Source organism: Somniosus microcephalus, chromosome 9, assembly GCF_052327205.1.
Source record: "Somniosus microcephalus isolate GS21.2 chromosome 9, FLI_Smic_1.0, whole genome shotgun sequence".
Taxonomy (NCBI): domain Eukaryota; kingdom Metazoa; phylum Chordata; class Chondrichthyes; order Squaliformes; family Somniosidae; genus Somniosus; species Somniosus microcephalus.
This window is the reverse complement of record NC_140995.1, coordinates 247,477,254-247,502,262: the sequence shown is the minus strand read 5'-3', so window position 1 is coordinate 247,502,262 and position 25,009 is coordinate 247,477,254. Positions and strand designations below refer to the sequence as shown.

General features: G+C 49.9%; 1 protein-coding gene across 10 annotated transcripts in view; it reads left to right on the top strand.

The window, feature by feature from the left end:
- The window catches only part of LOC147113198 (uncharacterized), a 337,266-nt gene that overhangs the window by 257,580 nt on the left and 54,677 nt on the right, over window positions 1–25,009 (top strand). For 8 of the 10 annotated variants that reach the window (XR_015079637.1, XM_085998113.1, XM_085998114.1 and 5 more), the window contains 2 exons: window positions 2,039–4,006; window positions 14,657–14,875. The exons of 1 other annotated variant lie outside the window; for it this stretch is intronic. Coding sequence is in view for 8 of the 9 variants with exons in the window: in XM_085998113.1 (XP_085854239.1) it covers window positions 2,039–4,006; window positions 14,657–14,875 (2,187 nt within the window). In the remaining variant the exon portion in view is untranslated. The remainder of the gene's footprint in view (window positions 1–2,038; window positions 4,007–14,656; window positions 14,876–25,009) is intronic. One more of the 10 variants, XM_085998115.1, reaches the window with a different exon arrangement.

The window sequence follows — 25,009 nt, the reverse complement described above, 5'->3', positions numbered from 1 at the left end:
ATCAGTAGAGATACAGTCAGTAACAGAGGGCGCTGGGGGAGAGGGGTTACTGAGTGACAGTGTGAGGGAGCTGGATTAACATCAGTAGAGATACAGTCAGTAACACAGGGCACTGGGGGGGAGGGGTTACTGAGTGACAGTGTGAGGGAGCTGGATTAACATCAGTAGAGGTACAGTCAGTGACACAGGGCACTGGGGGAGAGGGGTTATTGAGTGACAGTGTGAGGGAGCTGGATTAACATCAGTAGAGATACAGTCAGTAACACAGGGTGCTGGGGGTGAACGGTTACTGAGTGACAGTGTGAGGGAGCTGGATTAACATCAGTAGAGATACAGTCAGTAACACAGGGCATTGGGGGAGAGGGGTTATTGAGTGACAGTGTGAGGGAGCTGGATTAACATCAGTAGAGATACAGTCAGTGACACAGGGCACTGGGGGAGAGGGGTTACTGAGTGACAGTGTGAGGGAGCTAGATTAACATCAGTAGAGATACAGTCAGTAACACAGGGCACTGGGGGAGAGGGGTTACTGAGTGACAGTGTGAGGGAGCTGGATTAACATCAGTAGAGATACAGTCAGTGACACAGGGCGCTGGGGAGAGGGATTACTGAGTGACAGTGTGAGGGAGCTGGATTAACATCAGTAGAGATACAGTCAGTAACACAGGGCGCTGGGGGAGAGGGGTTACTGAGTGACAGTGAGGGAGCTGGATTAACATCAGTAGAGATACAGTCAGTGACACAGGGTGCTGGGGGAGAGGGATTACTGAGTGACAGTGTGAGGGAGCTGGATTAGCATCAGTAGAGATACAGTCAGTAACACAGGGCACTGGGGGAGAGGGGTTACTGAGTGACAGTGTGAGGGAGCTGGATTAACATCACTAGAGATACAGACAGTAACACAGGGTGCTGGGGAGAGGGGTTACTGAGTGACAGTGTGAGGTAGCTGGATTAACATCAGTAGAGATACACTCAGTAACACAGGGCACTGCGGAGAGAGGTTACTGAGTGACAGTGAGAGGGAGCTGGATTAACATCAGTAGAGATACAGTCAGTAACACAGGGCGCTGGGGGAGAGGGGTTACTGAGTGACAGTGTGAGGGAGCTGGATTAACATCAGTAGAGATACAGTCAGTAACACAGGGCGCTGGGGGAGAGGGGTTACTGAGTGACAGTGTGAGGGAGCTGGATTAACATCAGTAGAGATACAGTCAGTAACACAGGGCGCTGGGGGAGAGGGGTTACTGAGTGACAGTGTGAGGGAGCTGGATTAACATCAGTAGAGATACAGTCAGTAACACAGGGCGCTGGGGGAGAGGGGTTACTGAGTGACAGTGTGAGGGAGCTGGATTAACATCAGTAGAGATACAGTCAGTAACACAGGGCACTGGGGGAGAGGGGTTACTGAGTGACAGGATGAGGGGGTTGGATTAACATCAGTAGAGATACAGTCAGTAACACAGGGCGCTGGGGGAGAGGGGTTACTGAGTGACAGTGTGAGGGAGCTGGATTAACATCAGTAGAGATACAGTCAGTAACACAGGGCGCTGGGGGGAGGGGTTACTGAGTGACAGTGTGAGGGAGCTGGATTAACATCAGTAGAGATACAGTCAGTGACACAGGGCGCTGGGGGAGAGGGGTTACTGAGTGACAGTGTGAGGGAGCTGGATTAACATCAGTAGAGATACAGTCAGTAACACAGGGCACTGGGGGAGAGGGGTTACTGAGTGACAGGATGAGGGGGCTGGATTAATAGATACAGTTGAACGACTGAATTGTGAGCTATCCCAGTATAGTGACTTTCAGTATTTTTTTGGCACTATTACTGATTCTACTGGTGCAGAGGATGACTGCTACAAGGGAGAGACTCAGGGGAGTTATTTCTGCTGAAGATTGCCCTCTGGCACAGGTTGGCCTGACCAACTCTAGGACCAGTTTGGGTTGGGTGAGGAGATTTGGGGAGCTTGGTATATCGGTACTGGCCAAGGATGCTTGTCCGAGTGAACCTACCATAATGCTGTTGTATTATGATCACCAGGCACGTGCTTACCTGCAAGTGAGCGAGCAGGAGAAAGCTGAGGGGACCGCCTGTCAAAGCCTCCCTCTGGGTCACGGCTTCAACGGAGGGAGCCCCCGAACCAGGGCCTGCTCCATGTCAAAGGCCAGCAGCCTCTCCTTCTCTAATCTGCCCAAAACAAGTTCCAAATCCATCTTCAGCAGCGTCAAGAGGAGAGGGAGAAGGGCCAAGGTGAAAGACGGCAGCAGAGAGTTTCTGCCGAAGGTCCGGAGCCCATGTCTGGATTCTGGGGGGACACCAGTGCGAAGGAGTGCCTGTTCCCTCAACACTTGGCCCCTTAAAACCAAGAAAATGGGCCTTGGGTCTCCCAGCCCGAGTTTTGGCGATTGTTCGGACTATGTTAAGAATCCACTTGCTGAGGACATTGATCAGGAATGTGCCCTTGGAAGCTCCAAGACCAGTGGGAATCTCAGCTGGTCTGGCACTGGGCTAACGTGGACAGCTACCATCCCCGGGTACCCCACTGTAGGCTCGACGTTTAGTCCTGACTCTCCCCATCACCTGGATCTGGAGGGTCTGAGCTCCGAGAGTGCCAGAAGAGGAGTGGGCATGGATGGAAGAAATAACGGTTCTAGCCGTGCCCAGGCAAAATGCCGGGATAATTATTTCATGCCAAAGGTCACCGAGGCCCGCGGTGCAATCAGAGGCATCCGCTGTTTGGAAAAAATTACTCCTGACCAACCCGCGGCGCAGAAAGATCCAAGGGTTCACGGGGAAATCTGCAGAAAGATCACAAAGGGAGAGATAGGACAGCGAAGCTGCAATCCTTGGCTCCAACACCCAACCGCTGAACTGGAGTCTGACCACTTGAAGAGCCATGGATCGGATTCGTTGTTCACCAGAGATAATGGACTTCAGTGCAGGTCCTCAGCTGAATTTACGGACTTGACACTTCGCCGGCTTTCTGGCATCAGTGCTCTCCACGAGCAAATCAGCGACGAATGGGGTAAGCTGGTGGACGTGCTTGACTCAGGAGACCAGTTAAACTCACCAGGTGCTGAGGATCAGGGGAATGGTTCGATAGAAGATGGAGAGGTGGAAGAACCTCGTGGCGACAGCCGTGCTTTCTCTCCAGGTACCGACCGTCCCGGCAGCAATGCTCCAGTCATGTTAGAAAGACCTGGACCTTCTGACGGCCTTCTGAAGATCAGCGATGTGTCCGAAGTGTTTCATCGCTGTGATGGCCTTGATCCGGCCACCGCTCAGACCCACCATCCAAGCGAGAGAGAAACCAATCGCTCAGTCACTGATCACATGGAATGCGAAGCGGCCAGACAGTGGCCCCAATCGAGGTCCAATCGGCCTCCAGTGGCCTCCAAAAGAGCAGGTTCTCCAGGTGGGAGAGGAGAGGCGAGTCTTCACGGAGCCTCTACACACATGCCTGAAGAAGTGGCTGTGTGGACATCTGAAGGCACGGCCCCAGCTGATCCTGATGCCTCCCTTGCAATCTTTCACCCAGATCATGAACAGTTTGAAGAAGATGAACAGGAGCTGGAAGAGATCTGGAATAAAAGTGACCATTCCAGTCAAAGCATCTGCTCCGATATTATGTACACAACATACAAAAAGGAACTCGCCAAGAACTCGACTGGGAGTGAAGATTCCAATCCAACGCCAACAGCGCGGAAGCTCGTCACCACTTCGGCCCCAAATCTCTTTGTGGCGACTGAGGTTAGGTTGCAACAGACAAGCTCCCAGGCCAAGCAGGGCTTGAAGGAGGAGCGTGACACTGGCAGTGACATGGCTGGTCAGAACCCCACTGCCTTCAGCAGCTCCTGGGGCTCCCACACACGTCCCGCACACACCAGCCAAATGGCTTCACTCGACAATGAAACCGCGTCGGATGTGGCCAAGATAGCCTGCATTATGGACAAAGAGAAATATATCTACAAGTATGAAGATGAACAGGAGGAGACCAGCAGTCAAAAGGTACCAGGTTTTCTCGGGGATATATGGTTGGAATGGGTGAGTTGGAAAATAAAACACGGGATTGGAGAAGAGCATCAGGCACTGAATGGCTCCCAACCCTGGAATAATTCATTCACTGAGTATAGGTGACTCCCTCCCCACCCCATTCACTCAGTATAGGTGACTCCCTCCCCACCCCATTCACTCAGTATAGGTGACTCCCTCCCCACCCCATTCACTCAGTATAGGTGACTCCCTCCCCACCCCATTCACTGAGTATAGGTGACACCCTCCCCACCCCATTCACTGAGTATAGGTGACTCCCTCCCCACCCCATTCACTCAGTATAGGTGACTCCCTCCGCACCCCATTCACTGAGTACAGGTGACTCCCTCCCCACCCCATTCACTCAGTATAGGTGACTCCCTCCCCACCCCATTCACTCAGTATAGGTGACACCCTCCCCACCCCATTCACTGAGTATAGGTGACTCCCTCCGCACCCCATTCACTGAGTACAGGTGACTCCCTCCGCACCCCATTCACTGAGTACAGGTGACTCCCTCCGCACCCCATTCACTGAGTATAGGTGACTCCCTCCCCACCCCATTCACTGAGTATAGGTGACACCCTCCCCACCCCATTCACTGAGTATAGGTGACTCCCTCCCCACCCCATTCACTCAGTATAGGTGACTCCCTCCGCACCCCATTCACTGAGTACAGGTGACTCCCTCCCCACCCCATTCACTCAGTATAGGTGACTCCCTCCCCACCCCATTCACTCAGTATAGGTGACACCCTCCCCACCCCATTCACTGAGTATAGGTGACTCCCTCCCCACCCCATTCACTCAGTATAGGTGACTCCCTCCGCACCCCATTCACTCAGTATAGGTGACTCCCTCCCCACCCCATTCACTCAGTATAGGTGACTCCCTCCCCACCCCATTCACTCAGTATAGGTGACTCCCTCCCCACCCCATTCACTCAGTATAGGTGACTCCCTCCCCACCCCATTCACTGAGTATAGGTGACTCCCTCCGCACCCCATTCACTCAGTATAGGTGACTCCCTCCCCACCCCATTCACTGAGTATAGGTGACTCCCTCCCCACCCCATTCACTCAGTATAGGTGACTCCCTCCCCACCCCATTCACTGAGTATAGGTGACTCCCTCCGCACCCCATTCACTCAGTATAGGTGACTCCCTCCCCACCCCATTCACTGAGTATAGGTGATTCCCTCCCCACCCCATTCACTCGGTATAGGTGACACCCTCCCCACCCCATTCACTCAGTATAGGTGACTCCCTCCCCACCCCATTCACTCAGTATAGGTGACTCCCTCCGCACCCCATTCACTGAGTACAGGTGACTCCCTCCCCACCCCATTCACTCAGTATAGGTGACTCCCTCCCCACCCCATTCACTCAGTATAGGTGACACCCTCCCCACCCCATTCACTGAGTATAGGTGACTCCCTCCGCACCCCATTCACTGAGTACAGGTGACTCCCTCCGCACCCCATTCACTGAGTACAGGTGACTCCCTCCGCACCCCATTCACTGAGTATAGGTGACTCCCTCCCCACCCCATTCACTGAGTATAGGTGACACCCTCCCCACCCCATTCACTGAGTATAGGTGACTCCCTCCCCACCCCATTCACTCAGTATAGGTGACTCCCTCCGCACCCCATTCACTGAGTACAGGTGACTCCCTCCCCACCCCATTCACTCAGTATAGGTGACTCCCTCCCCACCCCATTCACTCAGTATAGGTGACACCCTCCCCACCCCATTCACTCAGTATAGGTGACTCCCTCCCCACCCCATTCACTCAGTATAGGTGACTCCCTCCGCACCCCATTCACTCAGTATAGGTGACTCCCTCCCCACCCCATTCACTCAGTATAGGTGACTCCCTCCGCACCCCATTCACTCAGTATAGGTGACTCCCTCCCCACCCCATTCACTCAGTATAGGTGACTCCCTCCCCACCCCATTGACTCAGTATAGGTGACTCCCTCCCCACCCCATTCACTCAGTATAGGTGACACCCTCCCCACCCCATTCACTCAGTATAGGTGACTCCCTCCCCACCCCATTCACTCAGTATAGGTGACTCCCTCCCCACCCCATTCACTCAGTATAGGTGACTCCCTCCCCACCCCATTCACTCAGTATAGGTGACTCCCTCCCCACCCCATTGACTCAGTATAGGTGACTCCCTCCCCACCCCATTCACTCGGTATAGGTGACTCCTTCCTCACCCCATTCACTCGGTATAGGTGACTCCCTCCTCACCCCATTCACTCGGTATAGGTGACTCCCTCCCCACCCCATTCACTCAGTATAGGTGACTCCCTCCCCACCCCATTCACTGAGTATAGGTGACTCCCTACTCCATTTACTGGGTACAGGTGATGTCCACCCCCATTAACCTGTTACCTACCATTCACTATCTTGGACGGTCGCTTCCTCTCCAGGCTGATGTTTCTCCAGCATTTCCTCATAACCCAGTTCCCTCACACTGGGAATCAATTCCCTCAATCATCTCATTAAGGAAATATTCCTATTTCCCTTTCTCTGATCCAAAGTTCCCCCATTGAACTCCATCGACCACAGTTTGGCCCCTTCACTTAATCTGTCAGTCTCAGCTTCCTGCTCCCATACGCACAACTTATCCTGCCTCCAAACTTAATGTCGTCAGCACACTTGGATATACGGCTCTCTACTCCTTCATCCAAGACATTCATAAATATGGTGTCAAGCTGAGGCCCTAGTGCTGACCCCTGGGGGACACTGCGAGTCATATCCTGCCAATCAGACAACAAATCCTTTAAGAACAGAGGAACAGGAGGAGGCCATTCAGCCCCTCGAGCCTGTTCCCCCATTCAATGAGATCATGGCTGATCTGTGACCTAACTCCAGATACCCGCCTTTGGCCCATATCCCTTAATACCTTTGGTTAACAAAAATCTATCAATCTCCGATTTAAAATTAACAATTGATCTCGCACCAATTGCCGTTTGCGGAAGAGAGTTCCAAACTTCTCCCACCCTTTGTGTGTCGAAGTGTTTCCTAATTTCACTCCTGAAAGGTCTGGCTCTAATTTTTAGACTCTGCCCCCTAGTCCCAGAATCCCCAACCAGCGGAAACAGTTTCTCTCTATCCACCCTAACTGTTGCCCTTAATATCCTGAAAACTTCGATCAGATCACCCCTTAATGTTCTAAATTCCAGGGAATACAACCCTAGTTTGTATAATCTCTCCTCGTAATTTAACCCTTAGAATCTGGGTATCATTTTGGTAAACCTGCCCTGCCCTCCCTCCAAGGTCAATATATTCTTCCTAATACCTTCTATCCCATCATCTAAGTCGTTAATAAATACAGTGAATAGTTGAGGCCCCAACACCGACCCCTGCGGGACACCACTAGTCACCTCCTGCCAATTTGAGTACCTGCACATTATCCCTACTGCCCGTCTCCTGCCACTGAGCCAATTTCCTAACCAGGTCAATAATTTGCCCTCAATTCCGTGGGCTTCTACCTTAGTTAACAGTCTCTTATGCGGGACTTTATCAAATGCCTTCTGGAAGTCCAGATAAATAATATCCATAGACATTCTCCATTTCACTACTTTAGTTACCTCCTCAAAAAATTCAATCCGGTTTGTCAGGCGTGACCTGCCTTTCACAAATCCATGCTGGCTCTCTCTGAGCAACTGAAAATTTGTGGTGTTCAGTTACCCTGCCCTTAATTATAGACTCTAGCAATTTCCCAACAACAGAGGTTAGACTCACTGGTCTATAATTCCCTGGTTTCCCCCTCTCGCCATTCTTAAATAGCGGAGTGACCTGCGCAATTTTCCAATCTGAAGGAACGGTTCCTGAATCGAGAGAACTTTGGAAGATTATAGTTCGGGCATCTGCAATGTGCTCACCTCCTTCCTTTAAAACCCTGGGATGGAAACCATCTGGTCCTGGGGATTTGTCACTCTTTAGTGCCATTATTTTCTTCATTATTCTTCTGGCTCAGCATGTGGAGGAACCAACCAGGGAACAGGCTATTCTGGATCTGGTACTGTGTAATGAGAAAGGGCTAATCAATAATCTTGTGGTAAAGGGGCCTTTAGGGACAAGTGACCATAATATGATTGAATTTTACATTAAGTTTGAGAGTGATGTAGTCCAATCTGAAACTAAGGTCTTCAATCTAAACAGAGGAAACTACAAGGGTATGAGGGACAAGTTGGCCATGGTAGATTGGGAGACTACACTAAAAGGTATGAAGGTGGACATACAATGGCTAACATTCAAGGAAATAATGCATAATTTGCAACAAACATATATTCCTTTAGGGCATAAAAACCCAAAAGGAAAAGTGATCCAACCATGGCTAACAAAAGAAATTAAAGCTTGTATTAAGTCAAAGGAGGAAGCTTATAAAGTTGCCAGAAAAAGCAGTCAGCCTGAGGATTGGGATCTTTTTAGAAATCAGCAAAGGGGGACCAAGAAATTGATAAAGAAAGGGAAAATGGAATATGAGCACAAACTAGCGAAAAATATAAAAACGAATTCACACAGAAAGAAACCCCACAGTGCAGATAGAGGCCATTTCGGCCCATCGTGCCTGCACCGACACATATCCCACCTGATCCCCGTAACCCCACGTATTTAATCCCCCTAACACTAAGGGTCAATTTATCATAGCCAATCAACCTAACTCGCACATCTTTGGACTGTGGGAGGAAACCAGAGCACCCGGAGGAAACCCACGCAAACATGGGGAGAATGTGCAAACTCCACACAGACAGTCGCCCGAGGCCGGATTCAAACCCGGGTCCCTGGCGCTGTGAGGCAACAGTGCTAACCACGATGCCACTATAGGCATGTGAAAAGGAAAAGACTGGCGAAGGTAAATGTAGGTCCTTTACAGTCAGAGACGGGAGAATTTATAATGGGGAATGAGGAAATGGCAGAGAAATTAAATAAATACTTTGTTTCTGTCTTCACGGAGGAAGACACAAAAAACCTCCCAGAAATACGAGAAAACCAAGGGTGTGGCGAGAATGAGGAACTTAAAGAAATTATTATTAGTAAAAAAACAGTACTAGCAAAATTAATGGGACTAAAAGTCGATAAATCCCAAGGACCGGATGACCTACATCCTAGGGTTTTGAAAGAGGTGGCCATTGGGATAGTGGACGTATTGGTTGTCATCTTCCAAAATTCTATAGATTCTGGAATGGTTCCTGCAGATTGGAGGATAGCAAATGTAACCCCGCTATTTAAGAAAGGAGGGAGAGAGAAAACAGGGAACTACAGACCTGTTAGCCTCACATCAGTAGTTGGGAAAATGCTGGAATCTATTATAAAGGATGGAATAACTGGGCACTTAGAAACTAATAGTAAGATTGGGCAGAGTCAACATGGATTTATGAAAGGGAAATCCTGTTTAACAAACCTATTGGAGTTCTTTGAGGATGTAACTAGTGGAGTAGACAAAGGGGAACCGGTAGATGTGGTGTATCTGGATTTTCAGAAGGCCTTCGATAACATAGAAACATAGAAGATAGGAGCAGGAGTAGGCCATTCGGCCCTTCGAGCCTGCTCCGCCATTCAATGATATCATGGCTGATCATCCAAATTCAGTACCCTGTCCCTGCCTTTTCCCCATATCCCTTGATCCCTTTAGCCTCAAGAAATATATCCAACTCCTTCTTGAATATATTTAATGAACTGGCCTCCACCGCCCTCTGTGGCAGAGAATTCCACAGGTTCACCACTCTCTGGGTGAAGAAATTCCTCCTCATTTCAGTCCTAAATGGCTTACCCCTTATCCTTAGACTATGACCCCTGGTTCTGGACTCCCCGGCCATCAGAAACATCCTTCCTGCATCTAGTCTGTCCAGGCCTGACAGAATTTTATAAGTTTCGATGAGATCCCCTCTCAATCTTCTAAACTCCAGTGAGTATAAGCCCAATCGACACAATCTCTCCTCATACGTCATTCCTGCCATCCCAGGTATCAGCCTGGTGAATCTTCGCTGCACTCCTTCCATGGCAAGAACATCCTTCCTCAGGTAAGGTGACCAAAACTGCACACAATACTCAAGGTGCGGTCTCACCAAGGCCCTGTACAACTGTAGCAAGACATCCTTGTTCCTGTACTCGAACCCTCTTGCTACGAAGGCCAACATACTATTTGCCTTCTTAACCGCCTGCTGCACCTGCATGCTTACCTTCAGCGACTGGTGCACAAGAACACCCAGGTCTCTTTGCACTTCCCCTTCTCCCAATCTATTGCCATTCAAATAATAATCTGCCTTCCTGTTTTTGCCACCAAAGTGGATAACCTCACATTTATCCACATTATAGTGCATTTGCCATGTTTCTGCCCAATCACCCAATCTGTCCAAATCGTACTGGAGTTTCACGACATCCTCCTCACAGCTTACCCTCCCACCCAGCTTTGTGTCATCTGCAAATTTGGAGATATTACATCCAATTCCCTCGTCCAGATCATTAATATATATTGTGAACAGCTGGGGTCCTAGGACCGATCCTTGCGGTACCCCACTAGTCACTGCCTGCCACTCGGAAAACGACCCGTTTATTCCAACTCTTTGCTTTCTGTCCGCCACCCAGTTCTCTATCCAAGTCAATACCTTGCCCCCAATCCCATGTGCCTTAATTTTGCACGCTAATCTCTTATGTGGGACCTTATCGAAAGCCTTCTGAAAGTCTAAATACACCACATCCACTGGTTCTCCCTTATCTATTTTACCAGTTACATCCTCAAAAAATTCTAGTAGATTAGTCAAGCATGATTTACCTTTTGTAAATCCATGTTGACTTTGTCCGATCCTGTCACTGCTTACCAAGTGCTCTGCTATTACATCTTTTATAATAGATTCTAGCATTTTCCCCACTACCGATGTCAGGCTTACCGGTCTATAATTCCCCGCTTTTTCTCGACCACCTTTTTTGAATAGTGGGGTAACATTAGCTACCCTCCAATCCATGGGTACTGTTCCAGAGTCTATCGAGTTCTGGAAGATGACCAGCAATGCATCTACTATTTCTAGGGCCACTTCCTTAAGTACCCTGGGATGTAGATTATCAGGCCCTGGGGATTTATCGGCCTTTAGACCCATCAATTTTCCTAATATCATTTCCCTACAAATACTGATTTCTTTCAGTTCCACCCTTTCATCAGGCCCTATGTTCCCCGGCATCTCTGGGAGGTTATTTGTGTCCTCCTTTGTGAAGACAGAACCAAAGTATGAATTTAGTTGGTCTGCCATTTCTTTGTTTCCCATTATAAATTCCCCTGATTCTGACTGTAAGGGACCTACGCTTGACTTCACCAATCTTTTTCTCTTCACATATCTATAAAAGCTTTTACAGTCAGTTTTTATGTTCCCTGCTAGCTTACTCTCATATTCTATTTTCCCTTTCTTAATTAATCCCTTTGTCCTCCTTTGTTGAATCCTAAACTGCTCCCAATCCGCAGGATTATTGCTTTTTCTGGCCAATTTATATGTCGTCTCCTTGGATCTTATGCTATCCCTAATTTCCCTTGTTAGCCACGGTTGTGTCACCTTTTTTGTTTTATTTTTATGCCAAACTGGGATGAACAAATTCTGTAGCTCATCCATTCGGTCTTTGAATGTTTGCCATTGCCTATCCACCGTCAACCCTTTGAGTGCCATTCCCCAATCAATCCTACCCAACTCGCTCCTCAGACCATCGTAGTTTCCTTTATTTAAATTGAGGACCCTAGTCTCTGAGACAACTACTTCATTCTCCATCTTAATGAAGAATTCGATCATATTATGATCGCTCCGACCCAAGGGGCCTCGTACAACAAGATTGCTAATTAATCCTTTGTCGTTACATAATACCCAGTCTAAGATGGCCTGATCTCTGGTTGGTTCCTCGACATATTGGTCCAGGAAACCATCCCGTAAACACTCCAGGAATTCCTCCTCCACAGTATTGTTACTAATTTGGTTGGCCCAATCTATATGTAGATTAAAGTCACCCATGATGACTGCTGTGCCCTTATTGCACGCTTCTTTAATTTCCCTTTTAATGCCATCCCCAACCTCCGCCTTACTGTTGGGAGGTCTATATACCACTCCCACTAATGTTTTTTTCCCCTTAGTATTTCTCAATTCTACCCATACAGATTCCACATCATCAGAGCTAATATCCTTCATTACAATTGTATTAATCCCTTCTTTAACCAGTAATGCTACCCCACCTCCCTTTCCTTTTTGCCTATCTTTCCTGAATATCGAATACCCCTGGATGTTGAGTTCCCAGTCTTGGCCATCCTTGAGCTACGTTTCCGTAATCCCAACCAAATCATATTCATTTACCTCTATTTGCGCAGCCAATTCATCCACCTTATTACAAATGCTCCTCGCATTAAGACACAAAGCCTTCAGGCTTGGTTTTTTAATGCTCTTAGACCTATTAGAATTATTATTTACTGTGGCCACGTTTGATTTAAATCGTTGATTTCTCTGACTGCCACTTTTGTTTGTCTCCTTCCTATCTTTTGCTTTTATCCCTGTTTCCCTTTCCTCTGTCTCCCTGCTCAGGTTCCCAACCCCCTGCCATTTTAGTTTAAACCCCCCCGAACAGTGCTAGCAAACCTCCCCGCAAGGATATTTGTCCCGCTCTGGTTCAGGTGCAACCTGTCCGACTTGTACAAGTCCCACCTTCCCCAGAAGCAGGCCCAGTGATCCAGGAAACTAAATCCCTCCCTCCTGCACCAACTCTTTAGCCACGCATTCATCTACTCTATCCTTCTATTCCTATACTCACTAGCACGTGGCACCGAGAGTAATCCAGAGATTACAACCTTTGAGGTCCTGCTCTTTAATCTGCTACCTAGCTCCCTAAATTCTTGCTGCAGGACCTCATCCTTCTTCCTACCCATGTCATTGGTCCCAATGTGAACCACGACCTCTGACTGTTCACCCTCCCCCTTCAGAATGCCCTGCAGCCGTTCAGTGACATCCTTGACCCTGGCACCAGGGAGGCAACAAACCATCCTGGAGTCACGTCTACGGCCACAGAAACGCCTATCTGTACCCCTTACGATAGAATCCCCTACCACTATTGCTCTCCCACTCTTTTTCCTCCCTTCAAGAGGTTGGTGAACAAAATTAGGGCACATGGAATTGGGGGTAATATACTAGCATGGATTGAGAATTGGATAACAGACAGAAAATAAAGAGTAGGGATAAACGTGTTTTTTTCAGGATGGCAGGCTGTGACTAGTGGGGTACTGCAAGGATCAGTGCTTGGGCCCCAGCTATTCACAATCTATATCAATGATTTGGATGAGGGGACTAAATATAACATTTCCAAATTTGCTGATGATACAAAGCTAGGGGGCAGTGTCAGTTGTGAAGAGGATGTGAAGCGGCTTCAAGGGAATCTCGACAGGCTCAGTGAGTGGGTGAGAACATGATAGAATATAATGTGGATAAATGTGAAGTTACTCACTTTGGTAGAAAAAACAGAAAGGCAGAGTATTTCCTAAATGGTGAAAGATTGGGGAATGCAGATGCTCAAAGGGACCTGGGTGTCCTTGTACATGAGTCACTGAAAGTGAATGTGCAGGTGCAGCAAGCCATTAGGAAGGCAAATGGTATGCTGGCCTTCATTACAAGAGGATTTGAATACAGGAGTAGAGAAGTCTTACTCCAATTATATAGGGCCTTGGTGAGACCACACCTGGAGTACTGTGTACAGTTTTGGTCTCCTTACCTAAGGAAGGATATACTTGCCATAGAGGGAGTGTAACAAAGGTTCACGAGATTGATTCCTGGGAATGGGGTGACTGTTGTATGAGAAGAGATTGAGTAAACTAGGCCTGTATTCTCTTGAATTCAGAAGAATTTGGGGGGATCTCATTGAAGCATACAAAATTATTACAGGGCTTGATAGGGTGGATGCTGGGAGAATGTTTCCCTTGGCTGGGAAGTCTAGAACCAGGGGCCACAGCCTCAGGATAAAGGGTCGGCCATTCAGGACTGAGATGAGGAGAAATTTCTTCACACGGAGGGTGGTGAATCTTTGGAATTCTCTATCCCAGAGGGCTGTGGAGGCTCAGTCATTGGGTATATTCAAGACAGAAGTCGATAGATTTCTGACTAGTAAGGGCATCGAGGGATATGGCAAAACGGCCGGTGAATGGAGTTGAGGCAGAAGATCAGCCGTGATCTCATTGAATGGCGGAGCAGGCTCGAAGGGCCGAAAGGCCGACTCCTGCTCCTATTTCTTATGTTCTTATTACTGTTATTTTACTTATGTTAATTTTATTGAGCCTCTGTCCCTGATTCAATATTAGTTTCTTTGGGATTTCCGGCATGCTATCCTCCTCTTCTGTAAATACTGACGCAAAGCAATGGCAAGGGTCATGCAGGACTGAGGGCAAAGGCCACGCATGAAGAGCAGCAAACTAGTAGATGACCATGGAGAGAGCTTTACCCGTGAACACGTGCCTCAGCAGGACCTGTGCCTTTCAAAGATGGGAGAGGCTAGCCAACGCAGCCTGTTTCTAGCAGGGCCTGTCTGAGTGTCAGTGGTCTGGTATAGTCAGCTGGGAGCAGGTCCTTGCTGATTTACACTCTGCCCGTTTCACAGGAAAGCAAGCGGACCTGGAGTCAGCTGTCGAGCCACGTAAGCGACCCGGTGGGAGTAAAGACCAGCTCGCTGTCACACTCCGCAAGGAGTAACTGGGCTGGTGCAGAGCGTGCCGAACTCCTCGATGGCAGTAGAAGGCATTGTGGGCAGGATCTGGAACGTTCTGCCAATAGACCCTGCCCATTGGAGCATTGCCAGACCACCACGTGGGATGTTCAGGTAAGAGGATAAAATTAGCACCCCTCAATGACCAACCGCGTCCCACCCTGACCCGTGAGCTGTCCCTGACTGAAGGGACCTTAGCTTACACTGCACTCACTTCATAACAAGGGTGCACTTCAGTGGCTCCAGTGATACGGATTGACAAGTCCACCATAACCACTTGTCGAATACTTCCACCTCAGCTTTCATCAGGAAATAAGCTCCTGGACATTCATTGGTGGGATCTCGCATCCTCTACCCACACATAGAAACATAGAAGATAGGAGCAGGAGTAGGCCATTCGGCCCCTCGAGCCTGCTCCGCCATTCAATGAGATCATGGCTGATCATCCAAACTCAGTACCCTGTCCCTGCCGTCTCTCCATACCCCTTGATCCCTTTAGCCTTAAGAAATATATCTAACTCCTTCTTGAATATATTTAATGAATTGGCCTCAACTGCCCTCTGTGGTAGAGAATTCCACAGGTTCACCACTCTCTGGGTGAAGAAATTCCTCCTCATCTCTGTCCTAAATGGCTTACCCCTTATCTTTAGACTGTGACCCCTGGTTCTGGACTCCCCCGCCATCAGGAACATCCTTCCTGCATCTAGTCTGTCTAGTCCTGTTAGAATTTTATAAGTTTCAATGAGATCCCCTCTCATTCTTCTAAACTCCAGCGAGTATAAGCCCAATCGACCCAATCTTATAAAGGAATAGCCATATTTCAGAAAATTACACCATTCTATGAACAGAATTCTGACTTTATTAAAACATGATAAACTGGGTTTAAAAATCTAAAAAGCCTCAACGACACAAGCTGTGAATACAGGCTTCTGAGATAAGATGAAGTGTTAACACAAAAGTTGTAAACACCACACAAGCTTTTGAAATGGGAATTGATTGTTAATATTGAGACAATGGCCCTATTGAAGCAAAGGATTGCAGCTTCCAAGAAGTCTGCAGTTTGGAGAAACACAATAACTATACCCAGTTTAAAGTGTTATAAACTAACACTTTGAACAGAAACACAGAACATTAAAAAGCCATGTGCCTTTGTAAAAGTAACATCAAATGAAACAAGGAGTCCCGAAGTCTGTAATACAACCAATTGAAGTAGCTAAGAAATGCATAGAACACCCTAGTTGAAGTGTTTTTGATTTACATAAGGTACAAACAGAAGACTTTGTAAATATGATATCAGTAGATGACACCAAGCAATCACATGGTTTTTGTATTGAAAATGGAAGTTAGGAGACACGGGGAGAAATTCAGTTGTTAGCGCCACCCGTTAGCACCTTAAGAGGGCGATAAGTGGGGCGCGAGGCGGCTAGTGCCCGGGCGCGGCGAGACCGGCGCCTCTTGCGAAATTGAGCGGACATTTAGCGGCGGCGCAAAACCGCAACGCCCGCTCAGCTGCGCGCGCAGCTCCTGACGTCATTTCATGGTGCAACGCCCTTGGGGCACCCCGAACCGGAACTTCAGTGGCGCCCCCCTCCTTTCCGCCTGGCGCTCCCAGCGACTGGTTGACTGGAACGGTTCCCAGTCGCTGTGGGGCTGGGGGTTGCTATTTAAAGGGGGCTCTTCCTGGCTTCTTTGTGGTAGCCATTTTTGGACCACTCCTTCTGTGAGAGAGAGATTTGCAGAGAGACAAAGGGAGAGAGCTTTCTGCATCGACTCAGCGCTCGCACAGGTACTTCTGGCTTCGGCCCAGAACTTTGTAGTTGGATTGATTTTTCAGTGCCATAGCCTTGAGTGGCCACATATTATGGGGGCTGCAATGGGTGGAAACGTTGGGTTTCTCCATTGCATTGAGAGGGCTCAGAGACGCCGAGAGAGAGTGCCAATCATGGCCAGACAGAGGAGGGCCAACAGGCGTCGGCACAGGAGACCTTACCCTCCCAGGGTCTACCACCAACAGTTCTCATACCTCAATATGTCTGAGGAGCAGTGTTTACGGAGGCTTCGATTCAGAAGGGAGGTGGTCACTGAGATCTGCCACCTGCTTCAGCCAGATCTGCAGCCTCAGCTGAGGAGCAGGACGTCTCTGTCGGTGGCAGTGAACGTGACAGTGGCTCTCAACTTCTATGCCACCGGCTCCTTCCAATCAGCTACTGGGGACATTGCCAATGTCTCCCAGTTTGCGGTGCATTGCTGCATCCGTCAAGTCACGAATGCCCTCTTTAAAAGGAGACGTCAGTACATTTCCTTCCCCATGACCCTGGACAAGCAGCAAGAGCGCGCAATGGGATTTGCAAGAATAGCGGGCTTCCCCATGGTCCAGGGCGCCATTGACTGCACGCATGTGGCTTTGTGGGCGCCGCAAGAGAATGCCGAGGATTACCGCAACCAGAAGGGGTTCCATTCGTTGAATGTCCAGTTGGTGTGTGACCACAGACAGCTGATACTCGCTGTCAATGCCCGCTTTCCAGGCAGCAGCCACGACGCCTTCATCCTGCGCCAGACTTCTGTGGCAGACCTTTTCGAAGCCCCGGCTCACCCAGGAGGCTGGCTTCTCGGGGACAAGGGCTATCCTCTGTGCACCTGGCTGATGACCCCGCTCTGTGCGCCCAGCACCCCTGCTGAAGAATGATACAATGAGAGCCATCAAGTGACCAGGAATATCATTGAGCACACAATCGGCGTGCTAAAGCAACGGTTCCGCTGTCTGGACCATTCCGGGGAAGCCCTTCGGTACTCACCTGAGCGAGTCTCCCATTTCGTTGTAGTATGCTGCATGCTGCACAACCTGGCTATCCTCAGGACTCAGCCACTGCCAGCAGACATTGGAGCACCAGCAGAGGAGGAGGAGGAGGAGAAGGAGCACCAGGATGGGAGGGAGGCACAAAGTGCAAGGGCCGTCCGTCAGCAGCTTATTGCAAGTCGGTTCTAGGCCCCCTCTGAGGGAATGGCTTGTGCCATTGAAAGAACATGAATGGAACCGTTCCGCAACCCCTAAGCCGGTCAAGGCAGCAAATAGTTCAAAGAGCAAACATGCACAATCTGAATAAAGACACTTCTTTATTTAACAAAGTGTGTGCCCTTCCCGCATGACAAAGTAACAGAGAGAAACCCCCAAAAAAGCAGTCAGACACATAACTGGCTCTCACAACCTGGAGACAATGAACAAAAGAGTAAACAAAAAATGACCACGATCCTCGGCCTTCACTAAAAAAATTAACAGCATTTTGCCACACCTCCTACTTTTGCCCTTCGAGGGTGATCTGCTTCGCTTGCGAGATTGGCCCCTTCCCACCCTGCAGCTCCTCCGCACTGGGACCCCAGTGGCTGCAGCATGGCTGGGGGAAGTCTGCTGAGTGTCAGAAACTGAGTCGGCAGATGCCCTTGAGGGACGGCCTGGACCAGCTCTGGGCCTGGAGGGCCCGGCTGCTGACTGCTCCAACTCTGCATGGGCGGCAGCAGCCTGTCCTATGGGTGGTGGCAGCTGCAGTGGAGAAGTGACAGTGTTGGCAGAAGGAATGCTGCCATCCTGACAAGAGGACAGCCACTCCCTGGTCGGACGACACACAGGCACTCACACGGGGCAGCACTGCAGCATGCGCAGCAATCTGCTGAAGCACAGACTGCTGGCCTGCTGCGGCGCGGCGAGGGCCCCGGCGATTCGTGCCCGATCCAGCGAGGGTGGCAGCAGTCAGTGCTCGTGTGGCCTCAATCTGCGTCTGCATCAGACCAGCCACTGACTGCATGGCACCACTAAGCACTTGCGTGGAAGCTGCCTGTGCTGCACCGAAGTCCTGAAGACTCCTTGCCTGTGCTGCACCGAAGTCCTGCAGACTCCTTGCCAGTGCTGCACCGAAGTCCTGCAGACTCCTTGCCTGTGTGGCACCGAAGTCCTGCAGACTCCTTGCCAGTGCTGCACCGAAGTCCTGCAGACACCTTGCCTGTGTGGCACCGAAGTCCTGCAGACTCCTTGCCAGTGCTGCACCGAAGTCCTGCAGACTCCTTGCCAGTGCTGCACCGAAGTCCTGCAGACACCTTGCCTGTGTGGCACCGAAGTCCTGCAGACTCCTTGCCAGTGCTGCACCGAAGTCCTGCAGACTCCTTGCCAGTGCTGCACCGAAGTCCTGCAGACTCCTTGCCTGTGTGGCACCGAAGTCCTGGACTCCTTGCCAGTGACTCAATGGATTCGGGCATCCTTGCCACTGCAGCCATGAGCTCAGTGTGCCTCTGCTCCGCCTGGGCGCCCATTTCAGCGAGGAGCCGCACCTCTTCTGCGCTCACTGTAGCAGGACTGGAGGCCAGACTCTCCGTCCGGGGAGAAGACCGCCAAGCTTCCCTACCCCCCCCCGCGTTGCTGCAGCCCGCTGGGCCCCGGAGCTTCACTCTCCTCAGACCCTTCCCCCCTGCTCCCCTCCAGGGAAGACGTGTCCCCATTATGGCCATGGGCTGCCTCGGCTGAGGGTGGCACTGATGGTCCGGCTTTCTCTTCCTCCTCGCCTACAGAATCACTCACAGTGGCAGCTTGAGGGCCCGTCTCCTCACCTGGCGAATCAGCATCTGAAAGCAGGGAGGCACAAGAGTTGCTTTAGCGTGAGGACAGGGCGGCAGCGAGGGAGGCATGAGTGCTGCAATGCACTGCATTGGTTTGATAGTGGCAAAGGATGCTGGTGTGAGGCACAAGTGGAAGGAGAGAGGTCAAAAACGGTGATGACCTTAACATTGCTGTCCAGAACGGGGTCGGCATCTCCAGTGGTGACGGGGCCAATCATCCGGCCTGCCATAATCCGCTGGACTCGCTGCTCCAGATCGCTGAGGTCTTGAAGGTGAGGCCGGCCTCCCCCGGTCCATTGCTGCTGCCTCCTGTTATGGGCCAGCTTGCCCTGCAAGAGAAAGGACGGGCTCTGAGTACAGTGTGAAGCCCTGATCTTGGCTGCACTGCCTCCCATGGTGGAATAGCCCTTACAGTGTGAAGCCCTGATCTTGGCTGCACTGCCTTCCATGGTTGAATAGCCCTTACAGTGTGAAGCCCTGATCTTGACTGCACTGCCTCCCATGGTGTAATAGCCCTTGCAGTGTGAAGCCCTGATCTTGGCTGCACTGCCTCCCATGGTGGAATAGCCCTTACAGTGTGAAGCCCTGATCTTGGCTGCACTGCCTCCCATGGTTGAATAGCCCTTACAGTGTGTAAAGTGCTGAATGTGCGTGTGAGTTTCATGAAAGGCCCATAGGTGTTGGATGAAGGGCTGGGCATTGGGGCTTTCAGGACCCTTTGGCCATAAAGTGAGGTGCACATGCAGGGATGAAGAGGATACTGAAAAGAGTACTCACCCTGACGACTCGAGTGAGGTCGTTGAACTTCTTCCTGCATTGCACAGGGGTCCTAGGCACCATGCTGCTGGAGGTCACTCTGTGAGCCACCTCCCTCCAAGCTTTGCGATAGTCATTGGGCAGCGGCCTCCTGCCACTGTCTGGGAACAGGATAGATCGCCTGCGCTCCACCGCGCCAACCAGAACCTGCAGGGCCCCCTCACTGAACCGCTGCGCTCGCTCCCTGGCCCTCTCCATGGTCCTAGGTGGTAGAATGTGGCAGCAGGTCTGTCCAGGCCGAGAATCAGGGCTCCGATGTGCAGGGTGTGGCTGCAATCCAAGATTGACCCTCCCCTTTAAGAGCTGACCGGCACCAACGTGTCTGCGTGCAATCGCTAACTGGCCGCACCTGCACTGCACTCGCCCTCGGTGGTAGCGCCTCGCTTCTCCGGCTTAGCGCCTTAGGACAGTCGTGCAGCGCCTGTTTTAGCGCTCCAAGCACCTCCTGGGGCGAAGCAGGTCAATTTAGCAGTAGGTGGCGATAATTTGCGCCGGGCGCTAAATTTCGCACTCGCTCGAGTATAACGCCCCAAACGTGGCGATACTGAATTTCTGCCCCACAATGTCTGCTTATAACCAGTTAAGGTGATATTAAGAATTGAATTGAAGTCCTTCGTAAAAATGGCATCAAAGAGATAAATCTGTAATAACCATTTCTTATGGTAAGTTTTTGAAACACCTATACAGCAGACAGGATTCTGAAAGTTAACAGCTGAATTGACAGTAAGAGTAGAAAGAAGTCAACAGAGATATGACTAGAGATAATTAGCTTACATCAGCAGAAAACTTCAAAGAATATACCACTGAGAAAGAGTATAAAATATGGAACTTTCAGATAGGAAGTCAGAAGTCGCTGGAAAGGGCAAGCGATTCTGAACTTCAGAGGCAGGCTCTGTAAGTTTTTAACTCTGAGTCTCGGGGATCAAAAAGGTGCTTTTATTTGATTTTGGTGGACATCCTGGATTAGAAATAATAAGAAATGTAAAAATGTAACGAAGTTAAGATTTGAGAATAAGGATCTCTGATAAGAAATGTAAGCTATTTGTATTTTGAACTGTTAAAGTTGCGATTGACTCACCAGCTGTTAACTGCATGTCGGTTCTTTAATAAATCTATATATTTTTAGAATTGTCTCAAATAGTATTTCTGTATCAAACTCGCGAACTCAATCTCTGTACATTCTTTTGTGAGGAGTTGCAGAATTCTGGGGGGGGGGGGTTTCCGGACCCTCAAAATACCTGGAAGGTTACAGTCTAGTTAAACTTATTAAAAGTGCGATCTGGAGGATGGTAACATCGTCAAGTCGTTCCTTTCCTTTAGGGAGAGATAGCCTGGACCTTTAGACCCAATTAAGCGTTTTATAGAATTTGGCTATCTCTAACTTTAGTTGAAGGTGAACGTCTGGGGTATACGCCTGATCTGGGGTAGCCCAAAAAGGGCTAGGACTAGCAATTATCCCTTCAATCTCACCTAATAAGTCATTCCTGCCATCCCAGGTATCAGTCTGGTGAATCTTCGCTGCACCCCCTCCATGGCAAGAACATCCTTCCTCAGATAAGGCGACCAAAACTGCACACAATACTCAAGGTGTGGTCTCACCAAGGCCCTGTACAACTGCAGCAAGACATCCTTGCTCCTGTACTCGAATCCTCTCGCTATGAAGGCCAACATACCATTTGCCTGCTTAACCACCTGCTGCACCTGCATGCTTATCTTCAGCGACTGGGGCACAAGGACACCCAGGTCTCGTTGCACTTCCCCTTCTCCCAATCTATTGCCGTTCAGATAATAATCTGCCTTCCTGTTTTTGTCACCAAAGTGGATAACCTCACATTTATCCACATTATACTGCATCTGCCATGCATCTGCCCAGTCACCCAACCTGCCCAAATCATACTGGAGTTTCTCGACATCCTCCTCACAACACACACGCCCACCCAGATTTGTGTCATCTGCAAACTTGGAGATATTACATCTAGTTCCCCCGTCTAGATCATTAATATATATGTTGTGAATAACTGGGGTCCTAGCACCGATCCCTGCGGTACCCCAATAGTCACTGCCTGCCACTCGGAAAAAGACCTGTTTATTCCAATTCTTTGCTTCCTGTCTGCCAACCAGTTCTCTATCCAAGATAGTATCTTACCCCCAATCCCATGTGCTTTAACTTTACACGCTAATCCCTTATGCGGGACCTTATCAAAAGCCTTCTGAAAGTCCAAATACACCACATCCACTGGTTCTCCCTTATCTATTCTACCAGTTACACCCTCAAAAAATTCCAGTAGATTAGCCAAGCACAATTTACCTTTTGTAAATCCATGTTGACTTTGTCCGATCCTGTCACTGTTAACACCCATTTAATCTCCTCCCACAGCCCATGCACACTCTCTCCTATCATGGACTCTACCCACCCATTTAATCTCCTCCCAAGGCCCATGTACACTCTCCCCTATCATGGACTCTACCCACCCATTTAATCTCCTCCCACAGCCCGTGTACACTCACCCCTATCATGGACTCTGCCCACCCATTTAATCTCCTCCCACAGCCCATGTACACTCTCCCCTATCATGGACTCTGCCCACCCATTTAATCTCCTCCCACAGCCCATGTACACTCTCCCTATCATGGATTCTACCCACCCATTTAATCTCCTCCCACAGCCCATGTACACTCTCCCCTATCATGGACTCTACCCACCCATTTTAAGCTCCCACAGCCCGTGTACACTCTCCCCTATCACGGACTCTACCCACCCATTTAATCTCCTCCCACAGCCCATGTACACTCTCCCCATCACGGACTCTACCCACCCATTTAATGTCATCCCACAGCCCATGTACACTCTCCCCTATCATGGACTCTACTCACCCATTTAATCTCCTCCCCCAGCCCATGTGCACTCTCCCCTATCATGGACTCTACCCACCCATTGAATCTCCTCCCACAGCCCACGTACACTCTCCCCTATCACGGACTCTACCCACCCATTTAATCTCCTCCCACAGCCCATGTACACTCTCCCCTATCATGGACTCTACTCACCCATTTAATCTCCCACAGCCTGTGTACATTCTCCCCTATCATGGACTCTACCCACCCATTTAATCTCCCACAGCCCGTGTACACTCTCCCCTATCATGGACTCTACCCACCCATTTAATCTCCTCCCACAGCCCATGTACACTCTCTCCTATCATGGATTCTACCCACCCATTTAATCTCCTCCCAAGGCCCATGTACACTCTCCCCTATCATGGACTGTACCCACCCATTTAATCTCCCAGAGCCCATGTACACTCTCCCCTATCACGGACTCTACCCACCCATTTAATCTCCTCCCACAGCCCATGTACACTCGCCCCTATCATGGACTCTACCCACCCATTTAATCTCCCACAGCCCATGTACACTCTCCCCTATCATGGACTCTACCCACCCATTTAATCTCCCACAGCCCATGTACACTCTCCCCTATCATGGACTCTTTCCACCCATTTAATCTCCTCCCACAGCCCATGTACACTCTCCCCTATCACGGACTCTACCCACCCATTTAATCTCCTCCCACAGCCCATGTACACTCTCCCTGATCATGGACTCTACCCACCCATTTAATCACCTCCCACAGCCCATGTACACTCTCCCCTATCATGGACTCTACCCACCCATTGAATGTCCTCTCACAGCCCATGTACACTCTCCCCCATCATGGACTCTACCCACCCATTTTAAGCTCCCACAGCCCGTGTACATTCTCCCCTATCACGGACTCTACCCACCCATTTAATGTCCTCCCACAGCCCATGTACACGCTCCCCTATCATGGACTCTACCCACCCATTTAATCTCCTCCCCCAGCCCATGTGCACTCTCCCCTATCATGGACTCTACCCACCCATTGAATCTCCTCCCACAGCCCACGTATACTCTCCCCTATCATGGACTCTACCCACCCATTTAATCTCCTCCCACAGCCCATGTACACTCTCCCCTATCATGGACTCTACCCACCCATTTAATCTCCTCCCACAGCCCATGTACACTCTCCCCTATCACGGACTCTACCCACCCATTGAATCTCCTCCCACAGCCCACGTATACTCTCCCCTATCATGGACTCTACCCACCCATTTAATCTCCTCCCACAGCCCATGTACACTCTCCCCTATCATGGACTCTACCCACTCATTTAATCTCCTCCCACAGCCCATGTACACTCTCCCCTATCATGGACTCTACCCACCCATTTAATCTCCTCCCACAGCCCATGTACACTCTCCCCTATCATGGACTCTACCCACCCATTTAATCTCCTCCCACAGCCCATGTACACTCCCCCCTATCATGGACTCTACCCACCCATTTAATCTCCTCCCACAGCCCATGTACACTCTCCCCTATCACGGACTCTACCCACCCATTGAATCTCCTCCCACAGCCCATGTACACTCTCCCCTATCACGGACTCTACCCACCCATTGAATCTCCTCCCACAGCCCATGTACACTCTCCCCTATCATGGACTCTACCCACCCATTGAATCTCCTCCCACAGCCCATGTACACTCTCCCCTATCATGGACTCTACCCACCCATTGAATCTCCTCCCACAGCCCATGTACACTCTCCCCTATCATGGACTCTACCCACCCATTTAATCTCCTCCCACAGCCCGTGTACACTCTCCCCTATCACGGACTCTACCCACCCATTGAATCTCCTCCCACAGCCCATGTACACTCTCCCCTATCATGGACTCTACCCACCCATTTAATCTCCTCCCACAGCCCATGTACACTCTCCCCTATCATGGACTCTACCC